Source organism: Macrosteles quadrilineatus, unplaced genomic scaffold, assembly GCF_028750875.1.
Source record: "Macrosteles quadrilineatus isolate MER2022 unplaced genomic scaffold, UCM_ALF_1.0 Scaffold_1__1_contigs__length_201487025, whole genome shotgun sequence".
NCBI lineage: Eukaryota > Metazoa > Arthropoda > Insecta > Hemiptera > Cicadellidae > Macrosteles > Macrosteles quadrilineatus.
The window spans coordinates 51,564,581-51,579,764 of record NW_026542594.1 but is presented as its reverse complement, the minus strand read 5'-3'; the positions used below and the strand labels follow the sequence as shown (position 1 = coordinate 51,579,764).

The 15,184-nt window shown below is 30.6% G+C and overlaps 1 protein-coding gene across 1 annotated transcript in view; it reads left to right on the top strand.

Annotated features, from left to right (window-relative positions):
* Window positions 1-245: 245 nt before the first annotated feature.
* LOC128982864 (nephrin-like) overlaps window positions 246-15,184 on the top strand; it is a 65,187-nt gene continuing 50,248 nt past the window's right edge. The window contains exon 1 of the mRNA XM_054401911.1: window positions 246-402. Coding sequence (XP_054257886.1) covers window positions 312-402 — 91 coding nt within the window. The 5' untranslated portion in view covers window positions 246-311. The remainder of the gene's footprint in view (window positions 403-15,184) is intronic.

Genomic DNA, 15,184 nt, shown 5'->3' with positions numbered 1-15,184 from the left:
TTATAGCACTGTAACTCAGTCCGGTGTGAGGAGTTTGACGAGACAGCTCGGGGATGTCCGGCAATCCTCGGTCTCCCTGCCGAGTGTGAGCTGCCACCCTCAGTACGCGGTCAGCCGCAGCCCGCCACGGTTCTACCTTCCCACTACACGACGTCACCGCATCCGGTAACCTTGAATGCCTACGTGATAAACTATCATCAAATAAAACTGTGTGATTTTTTTATTTATAATTTATGTAACTGCATTACATTTCAAATGTGCTAAACGATACTTTGAAAGAGTTTTCTAGAATTCATAAGTGTACTTAAAATATGGTTGTACTATTTATACTGATCGCTGCAGCACTGACCAACACACTTGCTTCAGATGACGAGGACTTGGATATTGTTACGGAAGCACCGAGTGAGTACAAGATAATTTAATACCAGTGTTAATTCAAATATCATGTGTTTCTAGACATTACAGTGTATTGCAGTATTGTTGTGATAAATACCATGAACTTAACCCTTTTTACAAAGCAGGCAGTATGATACCTTAACCTAATGTTGTAAGAAACAATAATGCTATCGTTTCACAATATGTTAAATGTTTTTTTTTTCTTTTTATTAAGATGTAATTTTTTCATATAACAGTATATACTGTATAATGCCACGCACTAATAAACCTACAAATATATGCAACGTACAACATGTGTGGGGTATACCTCGCTGCGCTGAACTAGTCTTTCATAATCATTGTATTGGACAATAGCATTGAATTGTTGAGATCATGGTGTGATAAAGTATAACTGTAAACTATATTTAGTTAAACGTTATGTATAAGTGGTAACAGCTCAGCGTTAAAAACAACAACGCCATTATAATATTTAAAATGATGATGAGTCACATTGATAATTAAACAAAGAGTTTGTTTTCAAATATGTTACACTACTAAAATGCAATACGAATTTAACGGACATATCCCACAATTTCAATAATTAAGAACATTATAAGTATAGTTTTTACTTTTTAACTCCATTATGTGCAAACTGGAAAGAAAAGATATTTCATTGATACATCCATGTATGTATGTATTTTACATATCAATTTTTTTACCTATCTTCGTAATATAGGAGAATGAAATATCTTCCAGTTTTATATTTCCAATCCTATGATGTAAACCTTAACCTGGCTAAGACATTGAAACAAATATTTATTATTTTTGTTTAGTTTAAAGAAACGTGAAAACAGTAATTATATAGTTGGTTGGCTAGCTACAGTGAGATTGGTTCTAACTATTTATATAGTAAAAGATAATTTAACTTGAATGCTTTTATTCAACGCGCATTCATATTAAATACATACTATTGTCCCTGTTGCTCGAAATCGAACAATTGCTAAGTATTACAGGCGTTATTTTAAACGAATAACAGCCATAATTTTCTATGACTTTAAAAACGATTCGACTCAAAGATAATGGAATACTCAAGATGTACATAACAGTTCGATATTATCAACATTTCTTGTAAATATCTTATCATTTTTCAAAAGCTGATCTGGTTTTTAGTGTTTTCTACAAATAGCCTTACTCATAGCCGCTTTAGGTTGTCCATAATAACGATTATAAATATAAAAAAACACATTATTTATTTTTCTTCTCCTTGGTGGTGTTCTATGACTTTCTTATGTTTCCATGGTTTGCAAATCGGCTCTTTCAATAATTACTAAGAAATGCAGCATAGTGTTAATTCAGTTTTCTTTTTAGTATATAAATTTATCCAGGCTCCCTTGTTGTTTTCCATTGCAATATTTACGCAAACCCAAATGCAAATCTATATAATTAATACGCTACATGAAACTTTGTCGGTTGAACTCCTCCGCCATTTCTTAACCGATTTTATCCATTGACGTCTCATTGGAAAGAGCGTGTCAAGTAGATTTGCAAACTGACCTTACATTTTTTTTAAAGTCCCTTGGGCTCTGCTCCAGTGGCTGTTAAAGTTCCCATGTTATCCTTATGAAGAACATGATTGTTTACATTTTGATCAGCTGTATAATTTAATTGCTGTTATTTATTTGTCAATTAAAAGTCTTTTTAACTCATCGGAAATTATGATTACTTTTATTTGTTTTTAAATAACTACTTTACTTCTTCGCAATTGCTCGATTTCGAGCAACGTGTTTACTAGTAGTAACTATTTCATTTCAACCAAGTAAGTAAATTTTTGTAGCTAACTAACGGTTAAATTAGCAAATTTATTAACTGTTTACAATTACCATATTTTCTTCTTCTAACTTTTAATTTCTGACAACAGCTGGAGTTTCAAAACAGTTTTTGTTTCCCATGTTAATCTTATGGAGAAATATGAACTTTTAAAGGGCCCCAGTGCCTCACCCTCTAATTATTTCCAAAAAAAAGGTTTCCTGCACAACTTCACGTTAAGCTCTTTCCAATGACACCAAGAACATGTAAATCGGTTCAGTAGTTTTGGAGGAGTAATTGTCACAAAAAAACCTGCTTGCGTATTAAATAAGTAAATAGACTTTTTTACTCTTTGAAAAGATGTGGATTACATTTTAAAACAATAAAAATAACACATGATATCCTCTCATACATGTTAGTTATAGAGGAGCTTCACCAATATCCTCAGTATTGTAGATTCATTGTTTACTAAATATTATCATATGATTTCTGTTCTGTGATTTGCAACCTTCATTATCAAATTGTTTGATGACATCAATTTTAAGCCTCTGTCAGATATGATTGCGGTTTGATAGAAACTGAATCCCGTGTCATCCATTAAAATGACGAATAAAAGGAGCGACGGAAACGCATGTGCATCGTTTAATAACTTGACTACAAAGTTTTGTATGATATAAGACATTATAATAATGCGTAATTTATTTCCTCGTTCATCCTTGCAACAAAAGATTAAAACGCCTTAACTTTAGCCAGTATATGGAGCAGAAGCCTTTCAAATTAATTCGTCCAATGTGTAAAAAATAATTTGTAATTTATTCAAGTACGTAAAATTATACTTGTTTCTTTGATGTCTTTACTTAAATACTGATTGAGGATTAAAATATCTACTCGTAAATATATTTTTTAAAGCATCAAATGAGGAATTATTCAAATGACAAATGTAAGCTTATTTTGTATTTAATTTTTTTTACAATTGATTTCCTATAATTATTCAAGTATTAGTTTTCCAAAAACATTTGTTCACCACTTTTTAAAAGCAAATTAACAGGGAAACCTAATTTATCAAAATAAAATCAAGGCAATGTGGCAGACATTTCACGGTACGAGAGGTTAAGTTCGATCCCAATTTATCTGTAAAGTTTAATGGGTTTTGACTGAAATTTAATGGGTTTTGAATAAATCTTGATATCTTGCATTTGAGAAATCTGCTTAAAATTGTGTCACTGTTGTGGAAAAAGCAAATATTGACTTACTAAAAGAATCCACTGCAAAATAAACGTACAATACAATTTAAGGCACAATTGACCCATGTGTGTATTAAGAAAAAATATATTAATCTTCTTCCGAATCAATAAATTCATTTAAACTTTAAATGTATGAAAAGGTACTCACAAAAATATCTGCTAAAATAGTTAAAGAATATTTGTCACCATTATTTATCATTTTAGTTTAATGTTATTTTTCCAATATAATCGAAAAGCTAGTATTGAATTCAAGCAAAAAGTAAAAACCCATGACACCCTATGTCAACATATGATTTCCGAAGGGACGATATTATATTTGCATTCATTTCCCAGTTGTGTAGTATAGAGTATAGAATACAAATATAATACACAGTTGAAGTGTAAATTTATTTTTGATATACTCAGGAAATCGATTCGATTTAAAATATTTTTTCACATACACGTCCACAAATTAATCGCACGGCTTACTGAAAAACTATATTTTCTATTGATGCCATCAAATCACAACTCTTTTATCATGGTTTTAATAACAACTTTATTTTTCTAATCGTTAACAATGAAATAAAACAATCTGTCTTAATTTAAATTTAAATAATTAATAAATTCGTACGTTTATGTTAGTTCGGAAGCTTATAAAATGCTAAAAAAAATAATTAACATACTGTTATCTACGCTTAGTTAAAAATGTAAAAACGGTATGAAAATAAGTTTTCAAAAAGGAAACTTTGTTCTTATTAAGCTAGTAACGTCATCTTTTTGGGTTAGTGAAAAAATGAAAATACATAAGAATATAACTTTTATTTATTTTGAACATTGTATATACTTGCTATTAAAATTAATAACTTTGTTCATTCACTTTGAATGGGCCACATATTATTTATCGAAATGTCCAAATTGTTAACAATTAGTTAAGGTACTTTTTAAGTAAGTTAAATTTGAAAAGTCTTCGAATGGAAATACTTCTTTATAACATCAGATTTTATATATTTATTCTGTGAATCTGGACATGGAATAAAATAGGACATCATTCAATGGATACTCTTAAATGTACTTAAATGTAAAAAATAAATCGGACTTAACTAATTAAAGCTAATTAATACGGATCCTCTAACTGCGCAGTAGCAAACAGATCACTTGATATAGAATATATTTAAACAAAGATTTTACTAACTAAATGATAACGAAACTGAAAACCTTTTTTCTTACTTTGATACCAATATTGTGCAAAACCACTTCTTAACGTTAAATTCCTGCATTTTTAAAAGTTAAAGAGTAAACAATGATACTTATGGTTGATTTTACAAATCACGGCTACTTTACTCTACCTGATAATAATCTACGGAACATTTCATTCACTTTAAGGCAAAATACCCACTAATTATATGCTTATACTATGGATTTCATGTTATAAAATAATGGTAATATGTTTTAAAAGAAAATGTAAACTTTAAAGCTGTTTCTGATTGGTTTGTATTTGTCCAATAAAAGCATTGAATTGAATTGCCACCCACTCGCACACACACCTTTCAATCTGCACCACTCAAAATAATAGGCTTATTCGATCATCCTTTTTTAATCCACTTGTGCACAGGAAATCAATAAGACTGACTTAAACCTCTTATAAAAGTAAAAACTGTCCTCAAAGGTCTCAAACAAGTTTGAAGTAAAATTCGTTTAATAAAACTTCGAACACTTAAAATCAAGGGGATTGAAAGCAATATAAGTATTATTGGTTTTATTTCGTTAGAACTGTTGTATATCTTATTATATAAAATTATAATTTTATACATATACATTAACAACCAAGAAATGGTTTATAATAATAGTTTTAATATTATATATAAAACTTTCTTATATCAACTATTCCAAATTTTGTAATACAAATTTAAAAAGTTCTATTTTACTTTATTTTATTATATTGTCTGCATTACAAATTAATAATTTTTCACTATAGCAAACTTTTGAGAAGAACCACAAAATTATTTGTTTATTTATATTTTTATGTGTCCTTCATAACGATAATTTGTAATCCAGTAAACATAATAAACTGTTGGTGAATTTGGGCACAAACCTGTAAACCTACACTTATTTACACTAATTCACGACCCAGCATAATCGTACTATGGGAAACATGGTTTTATAGTGTAAAAAAGTAGTTTTCTCTTCAATTCCCCCCGCCAAAAATAAAATGTATAAATTTATTCCCAAACCATTTTATAGAACTCTAAAAAGCAAATAATTGAGTATTATAAATCGTAGTTATACGATTAGGCCTAGTGGTTATGATAAAATTACAAAAACTGTAAATTTATATCTTCCTTTAATCTTATAGAGAATAAATAAACGGTTGTAGTTTGCTTACTTAGGGAAATATTTTGATCAAATAAATCAAATTAGTTTTGTTCACACTAATCTGTAAACATTTCAATAAAAACACACCTAACTGCGTTACCTGTAGCAGCAAAGCTTAGCATTCATTAAAACAATAGTATTTATACTGTAAAGTAAATAAATATACAGAGAAGACAAGACAGTGAAAGTCCAACTATTTCAATATAAAATTCAATTATTCTGTAAGTTTTCTATGTCTAGGGTCTTATCAAGTTGTATAAAGACCGAAATATGCTAAATATTTCTCAGAAGTAATTGTTTTGAAACGGTTTTAATTATTTCTTCTATCCCCCATGTTATACGTTTTGTTGTAGCTACACAGACGACAAAGCATATTTTGTAAAGGAAGAAATGTAAGAGGAGACACTGGGTTACTTGTTTTCGACATTTACATTACCCATTTGATATTAAAAAGCTTATACGATGTTCAAAAACTTTCTATGGAGACCAATTTACATCTCAGTTACTCAAATTAATTCTCAGAAGTGATTTCATATTAAATAAACAGGCATTAAATATAACTCTACCAGGCCTTAAATGATATTTAAAATATATAAATCGATTAACCTCTATTTACCTGTGTTTATATAGCGTACGGTAAAATTTTATTTAAAATTATGTATATGGTATGTTATAAACCATTTGGTGATCAACTTTATTTTTATTAACAATATTTACTGTTTAAATTTTAAGACAGGAGGAAAACATAGGCCTACAGGGTGAGTTTTAAATGAGTTCCCCCCACCTTTTTCTACATTTCTTAAGATATCAACTCCGAACTACGTCAGATCATTGTAGAGTATTAAGTACTTCATTTTTACTGAATTTACATTTTTGGCCACCATCTTGGATCCGCCATATTGGATACAAAGTTATTTTTTTAAATATAAAGGTAGGGTTGTGACCCACCGTTTCAAACTATATTTTTACGCTGAATATGATGCTGCAATCCGTTTTTAAAAATATTGATCTATTCTAAAGTTATGAGAATTTTTTATAGCTTTATTTTTAGCCCATTATAACATTGTGCATTTACAAACTAAGGCCATAATCTTTAAAATAGTAATAAGAATAAGAATAAGAATATTTATTTTCTCCCAGTAATACAAGAATTACAATGATCAAAATTACAACGCACAACACAATAAAAAGAAATTGATATAATATTCTATTAAAACTAAATGTCCCACGTGTCAGACTGACTAAGAAGAAAAAACACTGGCTTATTCACAACAATATTAATATAATAAAAAAACTTAAGAATTATACCTACATGGTTTTAATTTAATTCTCTTTTTTGTGCAATTTATTGGGAGAAAATGTAGGGCCCCCGAGGCAAAGCCTGTTTGGGGGTTCCTTCATTATAAAATAACCAAAAAAATAAATGAAAGATTAATGATAAATGATTAATTAATAGATAAAGATAAGTGGACACCACCTTTCATTGTTGACCTATTTTCACTTGGTTATGACAGGTGTATTTTTTCAGCCGCCATCTTGGATCCGACATTTTGAAATGTGATAAACTATTTTAAATATTAAGGTGGTCTTGTGAACCATCATTTTGAACTACTTTTTATGCTGAGTTCAATGCCGCAATCTGTTTTTCATTGTCATATTTGGTTTTTGAAATATTGACATTTTAAATAAAATAATTGTAATATTTTATCAAGAAAGCTTGATAACAAAAAACGGATTGCGGCATTAAGTTAAGCAAAAAAAATAGTTCAAAATGATGGTTAACATCACTTTCATATTTAAAATAATTTATCACATTTCAAAATGGCGGATCCAAGATGGCGGCTGAAAAAAATACACCTGTCATAACCAAGTGAAAATAGGTCAAATATGAAAGGTGGTGTCCACTTATCTTTATCTAGCGCTATTTTGAGATTATGACCTTAGTTTGTAAATGAACAATATTAAAATGGGCTAAAAATAAAGTTATAAAAAGTTCTCATAACTTTAGAATGGATCAATATTTTTAAAAACGGATTACAGCATCGTATTCAGCGTAAAGATCTAGTTTGACACGGTGGGTCACAACCCTACCTTTACATTTGAAAAAATAATTTGTATCCAATATGGCGGATCCAAGATGGCGGCCAAAAATTTACACCCAGTCGAAATGAAGTACTTACTACTCTACAATGATCTGACATGGTTCGGAGTTGATATAATAAGAAATGTAGAAAAAAGTAGGGGGGGGACTCATTTTAAACTCACCTTGTATAATAGCATAACTTGTTTGGCCAAAAATCACATCTCTTGAAGACAAAGTACGCAAAATATTAACCTTAGCATTGATTAGTTTTGGCAGTTTGTTTTTACTTGCATAAGAAACTATTGTTCTAATTTAACAAATAAGTAATTTCAAAGTTTCAATTGAAACTGGACTTATTGACTCGGGACGGTTCACGCAAAACCGTTTCCATCCCAAGTAAAGCCTCTTTTAGAAATTAATCCTTTTTAAAAACATATTCTTTGTCAAAATGCCTTGTAGTTTCAAAGGACCTTACTTGAAAATATGTCTTATGCCAAATCTGCATAGTGTCAAAACAATAAAAACGAATCTATAAATTGATGACACTAAATTTTTTTGTTAGAATAAGATAAAAGTAATTCTGAATCGAACACAATTGTTTTAACAGGAAAAGACTTATGTGACCCAAAAATAGTTTATATTATTTTATATTTTGTCAGGTTTTGGTCGGAGATAAGTTATCGGTTTTGGTATCAGCTATCCATTTAGGGAAAATCTACAATTTTTACAAGATTTAGTTGTTCAGAACGAAGATTTATAAAAGGGATTCAATCCAGCAATAAATCTCAATTGTGCTTTTTCTCTCATCCATTCTGTATTTTCCAAAAAAAACTTTTATTAACTTTTATTTAACAATGTACAATAACTGCAACAATGCATAACTATAAAAGTAGCACTTCCTTGTAACCAATTGTTCAAAACTATGTTTATTATTCCACCTATTTCGAATATTTCTTTACCGGTAGGGATAAAGTTCCTATATAATTAGTTTACAAAAATTAATTGGTTTGAGTCAAAGTTTTTCTGGGTCTTCCTAACTATTTATTTGCTTAATATATTCTGTTACGCTTTTGCTTTTAGGCGAGGTGTTATTCATTTATGAAGATGGATTTTGGGCTTCACTCACCCTCATTTTGTTTATTATGTCCAGGACTCGTCAAAACACACACGTGTGTGTCAAAAGTCCCACCCACCTCTGTTATTGTTTATTAATAGAGATAAAGTTATAATATTCAGGGAATGTTTATATGATGAAAAAAGAAAGTTTTGTTATGTAAATCTTCTCCCCCTCCCCCCAGGGGGTAGTTTGGGGGTAAGTCGAAGTTTAAAAATATAAACCCGTATCAAGTTATACATAATTGTAAAAGTTGTAATAAAAATAAACGGTATCAGCAATCTGACACATACGTTCTCCCATTAGATTGTCAACGACCTTCGTCATGGGTAAGCGATGAGAGCAAGTACTGGTATTTAATAGGTAAAATCATAAAAGTTGCATTGACTTTTGAAACATAGTTTTTATAAGAACTAAAAAATATTTTTTAAACTAACTAGAACTAGAGGGTGCACTATTTTGTTTAGAATTATTTGGCCAACAACAGAAGAATTTCAATCCGAACCCGTTTTTTTATATTATTTAGATTTTCATAGGTTTTTATGGGATAATAAAATTAGTTAAAATAAATTTTGAACCGTATTTTACAGCAATGAGGGGTTGCATTATGTTGTTAGAAATCAGAAGGGTCATTATTCCACTAATTTTAAGGACCACTCATTTAAATCTAAGCCGGTATTTTCAAAAATCAGACTTTTTCTTTTATGGAAAAATGACATAAGTTAGAATGAATTTTGAACCGTAATTTTTACAGGAATAGGAGTCCCACCATTTTGTTTAAAATTTAAAGGGATACAACATAATAATTTTTTATCAACATCATGAGGGCCATATTCGGAAATTTGACGAAAGCAATTACTGTCTTGTTCTTAGGAGAAAGTAAAATGAATGGCGCAAATAAGAGGTCTCAATGCCAATCCTATCAAAAGTTATGGCAGTTTAAGTTTAAATTCCCCTACCTTTTTTTTAACCAACACGTTTTTGTAACGGCTAAAGCTCGAGAACGGCTAAGGATAGCAAAGATTTGAAATAATTTCCTTAGTCAAAAAAGCTCCCTACTTCTAAAGTGTGTAAAATTTCACAGTTTTTTTTGTGTTTTTAATTAAATGACGAGCTATACCCGTTTAAAAACTTGTTATCTCAAAAAAGGGGAAAAATTAAAACTTGAGCTGCCATTACTTTTAATAGAATTGACTTAGAGACCTCTAGTTTGCCAGAATCTTTTTATTTTATCATGTATGAACTTAACATATTAGGTATTTGATATGAGTTTACATTTGAAAATTTCGACTTGCCGCTGAAATATCCCTTTTGTGGGGAGGGGATGAACACTTTTACACAACAAAAACCTTATTTTTTGATCATATACACATTCTCTGAATATTATAATTTTACCTCCATTAATAAACACGCGGTATATACAAAACAAAAAATCGTCCATGGCATCAAAGTCAAATGTTTTGCGGTACTCACAATAAAACGTCCCGCTTCCTCAGAGATGGACAAACCGATTTTTTTTCCCGCAAGCGGGTCAAACGCCTGACTACGACTGCCGGATCAGCTGAACTTGGAAGTGGACGGGTGAGGGTGAGTAAGTGCATTATCCATGTTGTTAAAGACATTCACGCTCCTTGCCATTTCTCGTAGCTGCTCTAGTTAGTCATCTTTGAAATACACCGCGCTGATGCACCGAGGGTCCTCAAAGTGGCTCGTCTTCGATCGCCGGAGAGCGACTCCGATGTATTTCGTTTCCTCATATCAGACTCAAATCTTAATTAGGAGTTTTATAATGTTATAAATGTTATAATTTTTCAACTATCTACGTAAAACCATAAGATATATCCTACATTTCGATCTTTACCAACTCTTATCTAATTTCCATAAGTCTTAAATATGTAGCCTATTGTCTGGCGAAATCGGTTGGAGGCTAACCGATATTTTATTTAACGTCTTTTTAAAAGTAACATTTGAAATATAACAAATCCAATGATCTATAATTGTTAACATCTAACATCCATTTGCATAGATAGTAGTTATACACGTTTTTGTCGATTATAATTACCAATCATTATATACCCAAACTTCAAACATCAAAATTGTTCTTAAAGTCTTAACATGTTAGAAAGATTCCTAATCCGTGGATAGTGACACTTTTCCTCTACCAAACTGATAGTTGAGAAATTTTAAGTCGAAAAATACATATATTGGTAAATTAAGCAATTCAGTCCTTTATGTGTATGTGTGTAAGTCTCCCAAACACAGAAGAAAAATTGTTCACCAGTTCTTTAGCTCGTCGATAGTGGTTTACTCAGAAACATAGGCTATTTTTATGTACATTGCCTAACCTCAGCTGTCGTGCTTTAGTTTCAAAGGTCAGTGTCACGTGGATGGGATATAAATTGCTACCCTTAAAACCACCTAAATGTTGTGAACAGAAAATAATTAAGTGTATGCTTGTTACTTTTTTTGGTGTTTACAAGAACACATTTCCTATTTTATTTAGTATTAATATTTACTATTAGTATTTAACTGTAGATGTATATTATTCACAATAAATGCTAGGCCTAATGGAGATGCTATTATAATCCACGTACTAAGAAACCAATTGTCTAATTATTATCTTAGATCACAAAAAAAACACAAGCAAACAATTGTGTTTTACAAAACACATTTTTTCATCTTGTCTGATGTATGTAAAATTTGTAAAACTGATATTTATGTTTGTTCCTGCATTTTTGTCAATATTGATATTTATTGTAAAATAACTTCACACTCTTCTTTGATCTCACTCATGCACTACTTGTTGCCATCCAACTTTCTATTTATAAATTGTAAATATTTGTATTGTTAATATTTTTGTTACTATTGATATTGTTACTACTATTGTTACTGTTCACTATTTGTACAACTTTTACTGTTTTGTTTCCTGCAATTTCAAGTTGTGAATGTTTTTTCATTGTAAAGTTCCGTTGGGAAATAAAATAAAAAATAAAATTGAATAACTGGTTTGCAATCAAGCGTTCGGACAAAACGAAATTAAATAAAAGTTTACAACTGTTTAACAACTCCGTTGGAACTGCTCATTTTTCACTATGTCTCAATGACTAAAGACTCACGTAAATGCAGGGAACTATATTCTGTTCTGCTGATATATGAATCAAGTGACTGGATAGCTGTGTGGATTCTTCTTTTTATGTGTCTTAACCATGTCTTGAATATGATCGTAGCATTTAAAAATGCAAATTAAAAAAAAGTACAAGAATAAGTCAGAACATAATTATATAATGAGAAATATTATGGATAATTTACTAATCCATGTTATTTAGATGTGTGATTTGTTCAGTATGTATTGAAACAAATAAATCACTGTGTAAAACCATGTGTGTCTAGTAACCCCCCCCCCCCACCAAATAGTAGTCCCCATACCAAATTGACCATATTTCCGCCCTTGACAGTGTTCAAGTTCGTCTAGCCAGGCTGATTGGATTGAAGCTAGGGTATCCCTATCTTCAGACTCCGGTTTCAACGTTGAAGACTCTATTTGATCTGCAACCTCTCAAACATGGACGTAAAGTGTTGGATCTCACCTTCCTTTTCAAGCTATTGAATGGTTACATTGACAGCCCCCGGCTCTGCTAGAGAAGATTGATCTCAAGGTGCCCTTATGAACTCAATCCAGGTCAGCTCTCAGAAGAAAATACTTGCCTGTGTACTATGCCTACAGCAGTGGGATATCCATACTTCTTCGGATTGGCGGGGACCCAGCAACACAAGTAAATTTCTTCGGAACATCTGTCTCTAAATTCAGAAGAGAAATAGAACAAATGGAAATCCCGTAATAGGCCATTTTTTTTTCTTGCTCTCTGTATTCATTTAATTATTTTGCCTATCTTCATTTTCATTCATTCTCACGCCCTGATATTGCATTATTTGTTCAAATGTTTGTTTGTAACCCTTTGTTTGTATAGTTGCATATTTGATTTTATATCCATTATTGTCTCATTTAAAGTAGTAGCATGTTAACTTCTTGATTGGAACTCATTATTGTTTCATGAATTTGTTGTGTCTGAATTACTGTATCTATCAAGAGCATTTTCATTATCTTTCGGCATTATTGCACTTGCATGTAACCTTATAATATTATTATTAAACTGCAAAGTCTTTATTGTAAATAGATTGTAGTTGTAATTTTGTTAATAATTGGTTGTATGTATAGTTCGTTATTTAGGTCATTTGAAATCTAGCTGTCTTGATTGTTATTATTAACTAACATTGTAAAAATGGCGGAACCGTTGACAATAAATAAATAAATAAATAAATAACCTATTGAATGTTTATGGGACCATTAATGAAAAATAATTGTTTTATTTGGAATACACTAACTTTTAACTAGCTCTTTAAATAAATTACTTATAGACTCATCGTGCGTTTTAATAGCCTACGTTTAACCCATTAAAAATATAATATATTTTATGGATCAGTTTATTACAAAGTGGTATTAATGATAAATAAATACATGGTGAATTAATAGTGTTTTTTATAAAGATTGGTCTATTATAGTTGATAATTGTCAGAAAAATGTAAAATATAAAAAGGTAAATATTCGTTGATATATGTGGGGAAATGATATAAATATGTAAATGTGACAAGAAAATTATAATACAGTGTGACAAAAAAGTCTGGAAGCGGATTAATATCTTTTGAACTAAATCCGTTTGAAAATTCCAACCTTTTACATAAACTTATAATGTATGAAAACTACTTTTTGCAAACATTAACATGTTTTGACCTCTACCTGGGGACGACCCATGAGGGGTAGGTACATAATCTTTAATGTAAGCATACGGTGATATGCTCATCAATTTAAAGGGTTAGTCAAGTAGAGTTCATTGCCGGTAACCGCGTCTCAAAAGGTTCATCCGTTACAAAATGGCGGCAGTCCAAAGTTCTTGCGGAATATACCTGCACAGGCCTTAGTATTGGTACTCCGCAGTACCTACTTATTCTAGGCCTAGTCAACATTAGCTTGAGAGCTAAAACTGACTCCTTATGGTCTGTCCCCCCATCGCAAATTGAAATTCAAATTGCTCATAGACTAATATTATTTAATATAAAAAAAAAATTAATCGGTTTTCAGATCTCTAGCTAATGTTGACTACGAGTATTACTAAGGCTTGTGCAGGTATATTCCGCAAGAACTTTGGACTGCCACCATTTTGTAACAGATGAACCTTTTGAGACGCGGTTTCCAGCAATGAACTCCACTTCACAAGCCCTTTAAAACTATGTACATATGCTTACATAAAAGATTACGTACGTACTCCTCATGGGTCGTCCTCTGGTGGAGGTCAAAAAATGTCAATGAAGGCAAAAATAAGTTTTCATACATATAAGTTGATGTGAAAGGTTTAAATTTTCTAACGGATTTAGTTAAAAATATATTAAGCCGTTTCCAGACTTGTTGTCGCCCTGTATAATACGTCAATGCCTTGTTTCTGACAAAGATATGTATATGAGCTGGTTATCAGGTCCAAAACATTTATTAAAATCCTAGCGATTAAGGAGAGTAGGCTAAGAAAATAGGGATGAAACCTTCTTAAAAACTGATCTAAGCTGGCCACAAAATCAAATAATTGAATTTTACTTTTTTAATATCACTATAGTTGAACAATATGAGATTTGTCAACCAAATAAATGAATACAAATATTTTGATTTCAGCCCCAAAACTTGACAAACTACGACCCTATTGATGCACAAATACGGCTATTTCCTTTTGTCCGGCTGTATCAGAAAAATAGATCTTTTAAAGTTGTATTACAATCTTAAATAGCTTTCTAAGATATTTATTGAAATACCAAATACGTAGTATCGTTATACTGCATCCTTTTTCCAGCAAGCAGCTTAGCGTTACACACTGCCAAAAAAATAATTAATTGCAACAATATATAGATCTTATTAACAATGTTATAATTTTAGCTAGCACACATTTACAGTATAAAAATCTGGTTATTTAATTGTTAAGAACTTAAAAAGAAATATGATTTCTACTATTCAAAGATGATATTTTTATTAGAATGTTAGTAAACATTTATCAGATATTTAAAAATAATTTCTAATTCATATTCGCGGCTTCGTTATTACTAAGTAATAAATATAATCGCCTTGCAATATACTAAAATATAACAGTAATATAGGCCTATTTTCAAAAT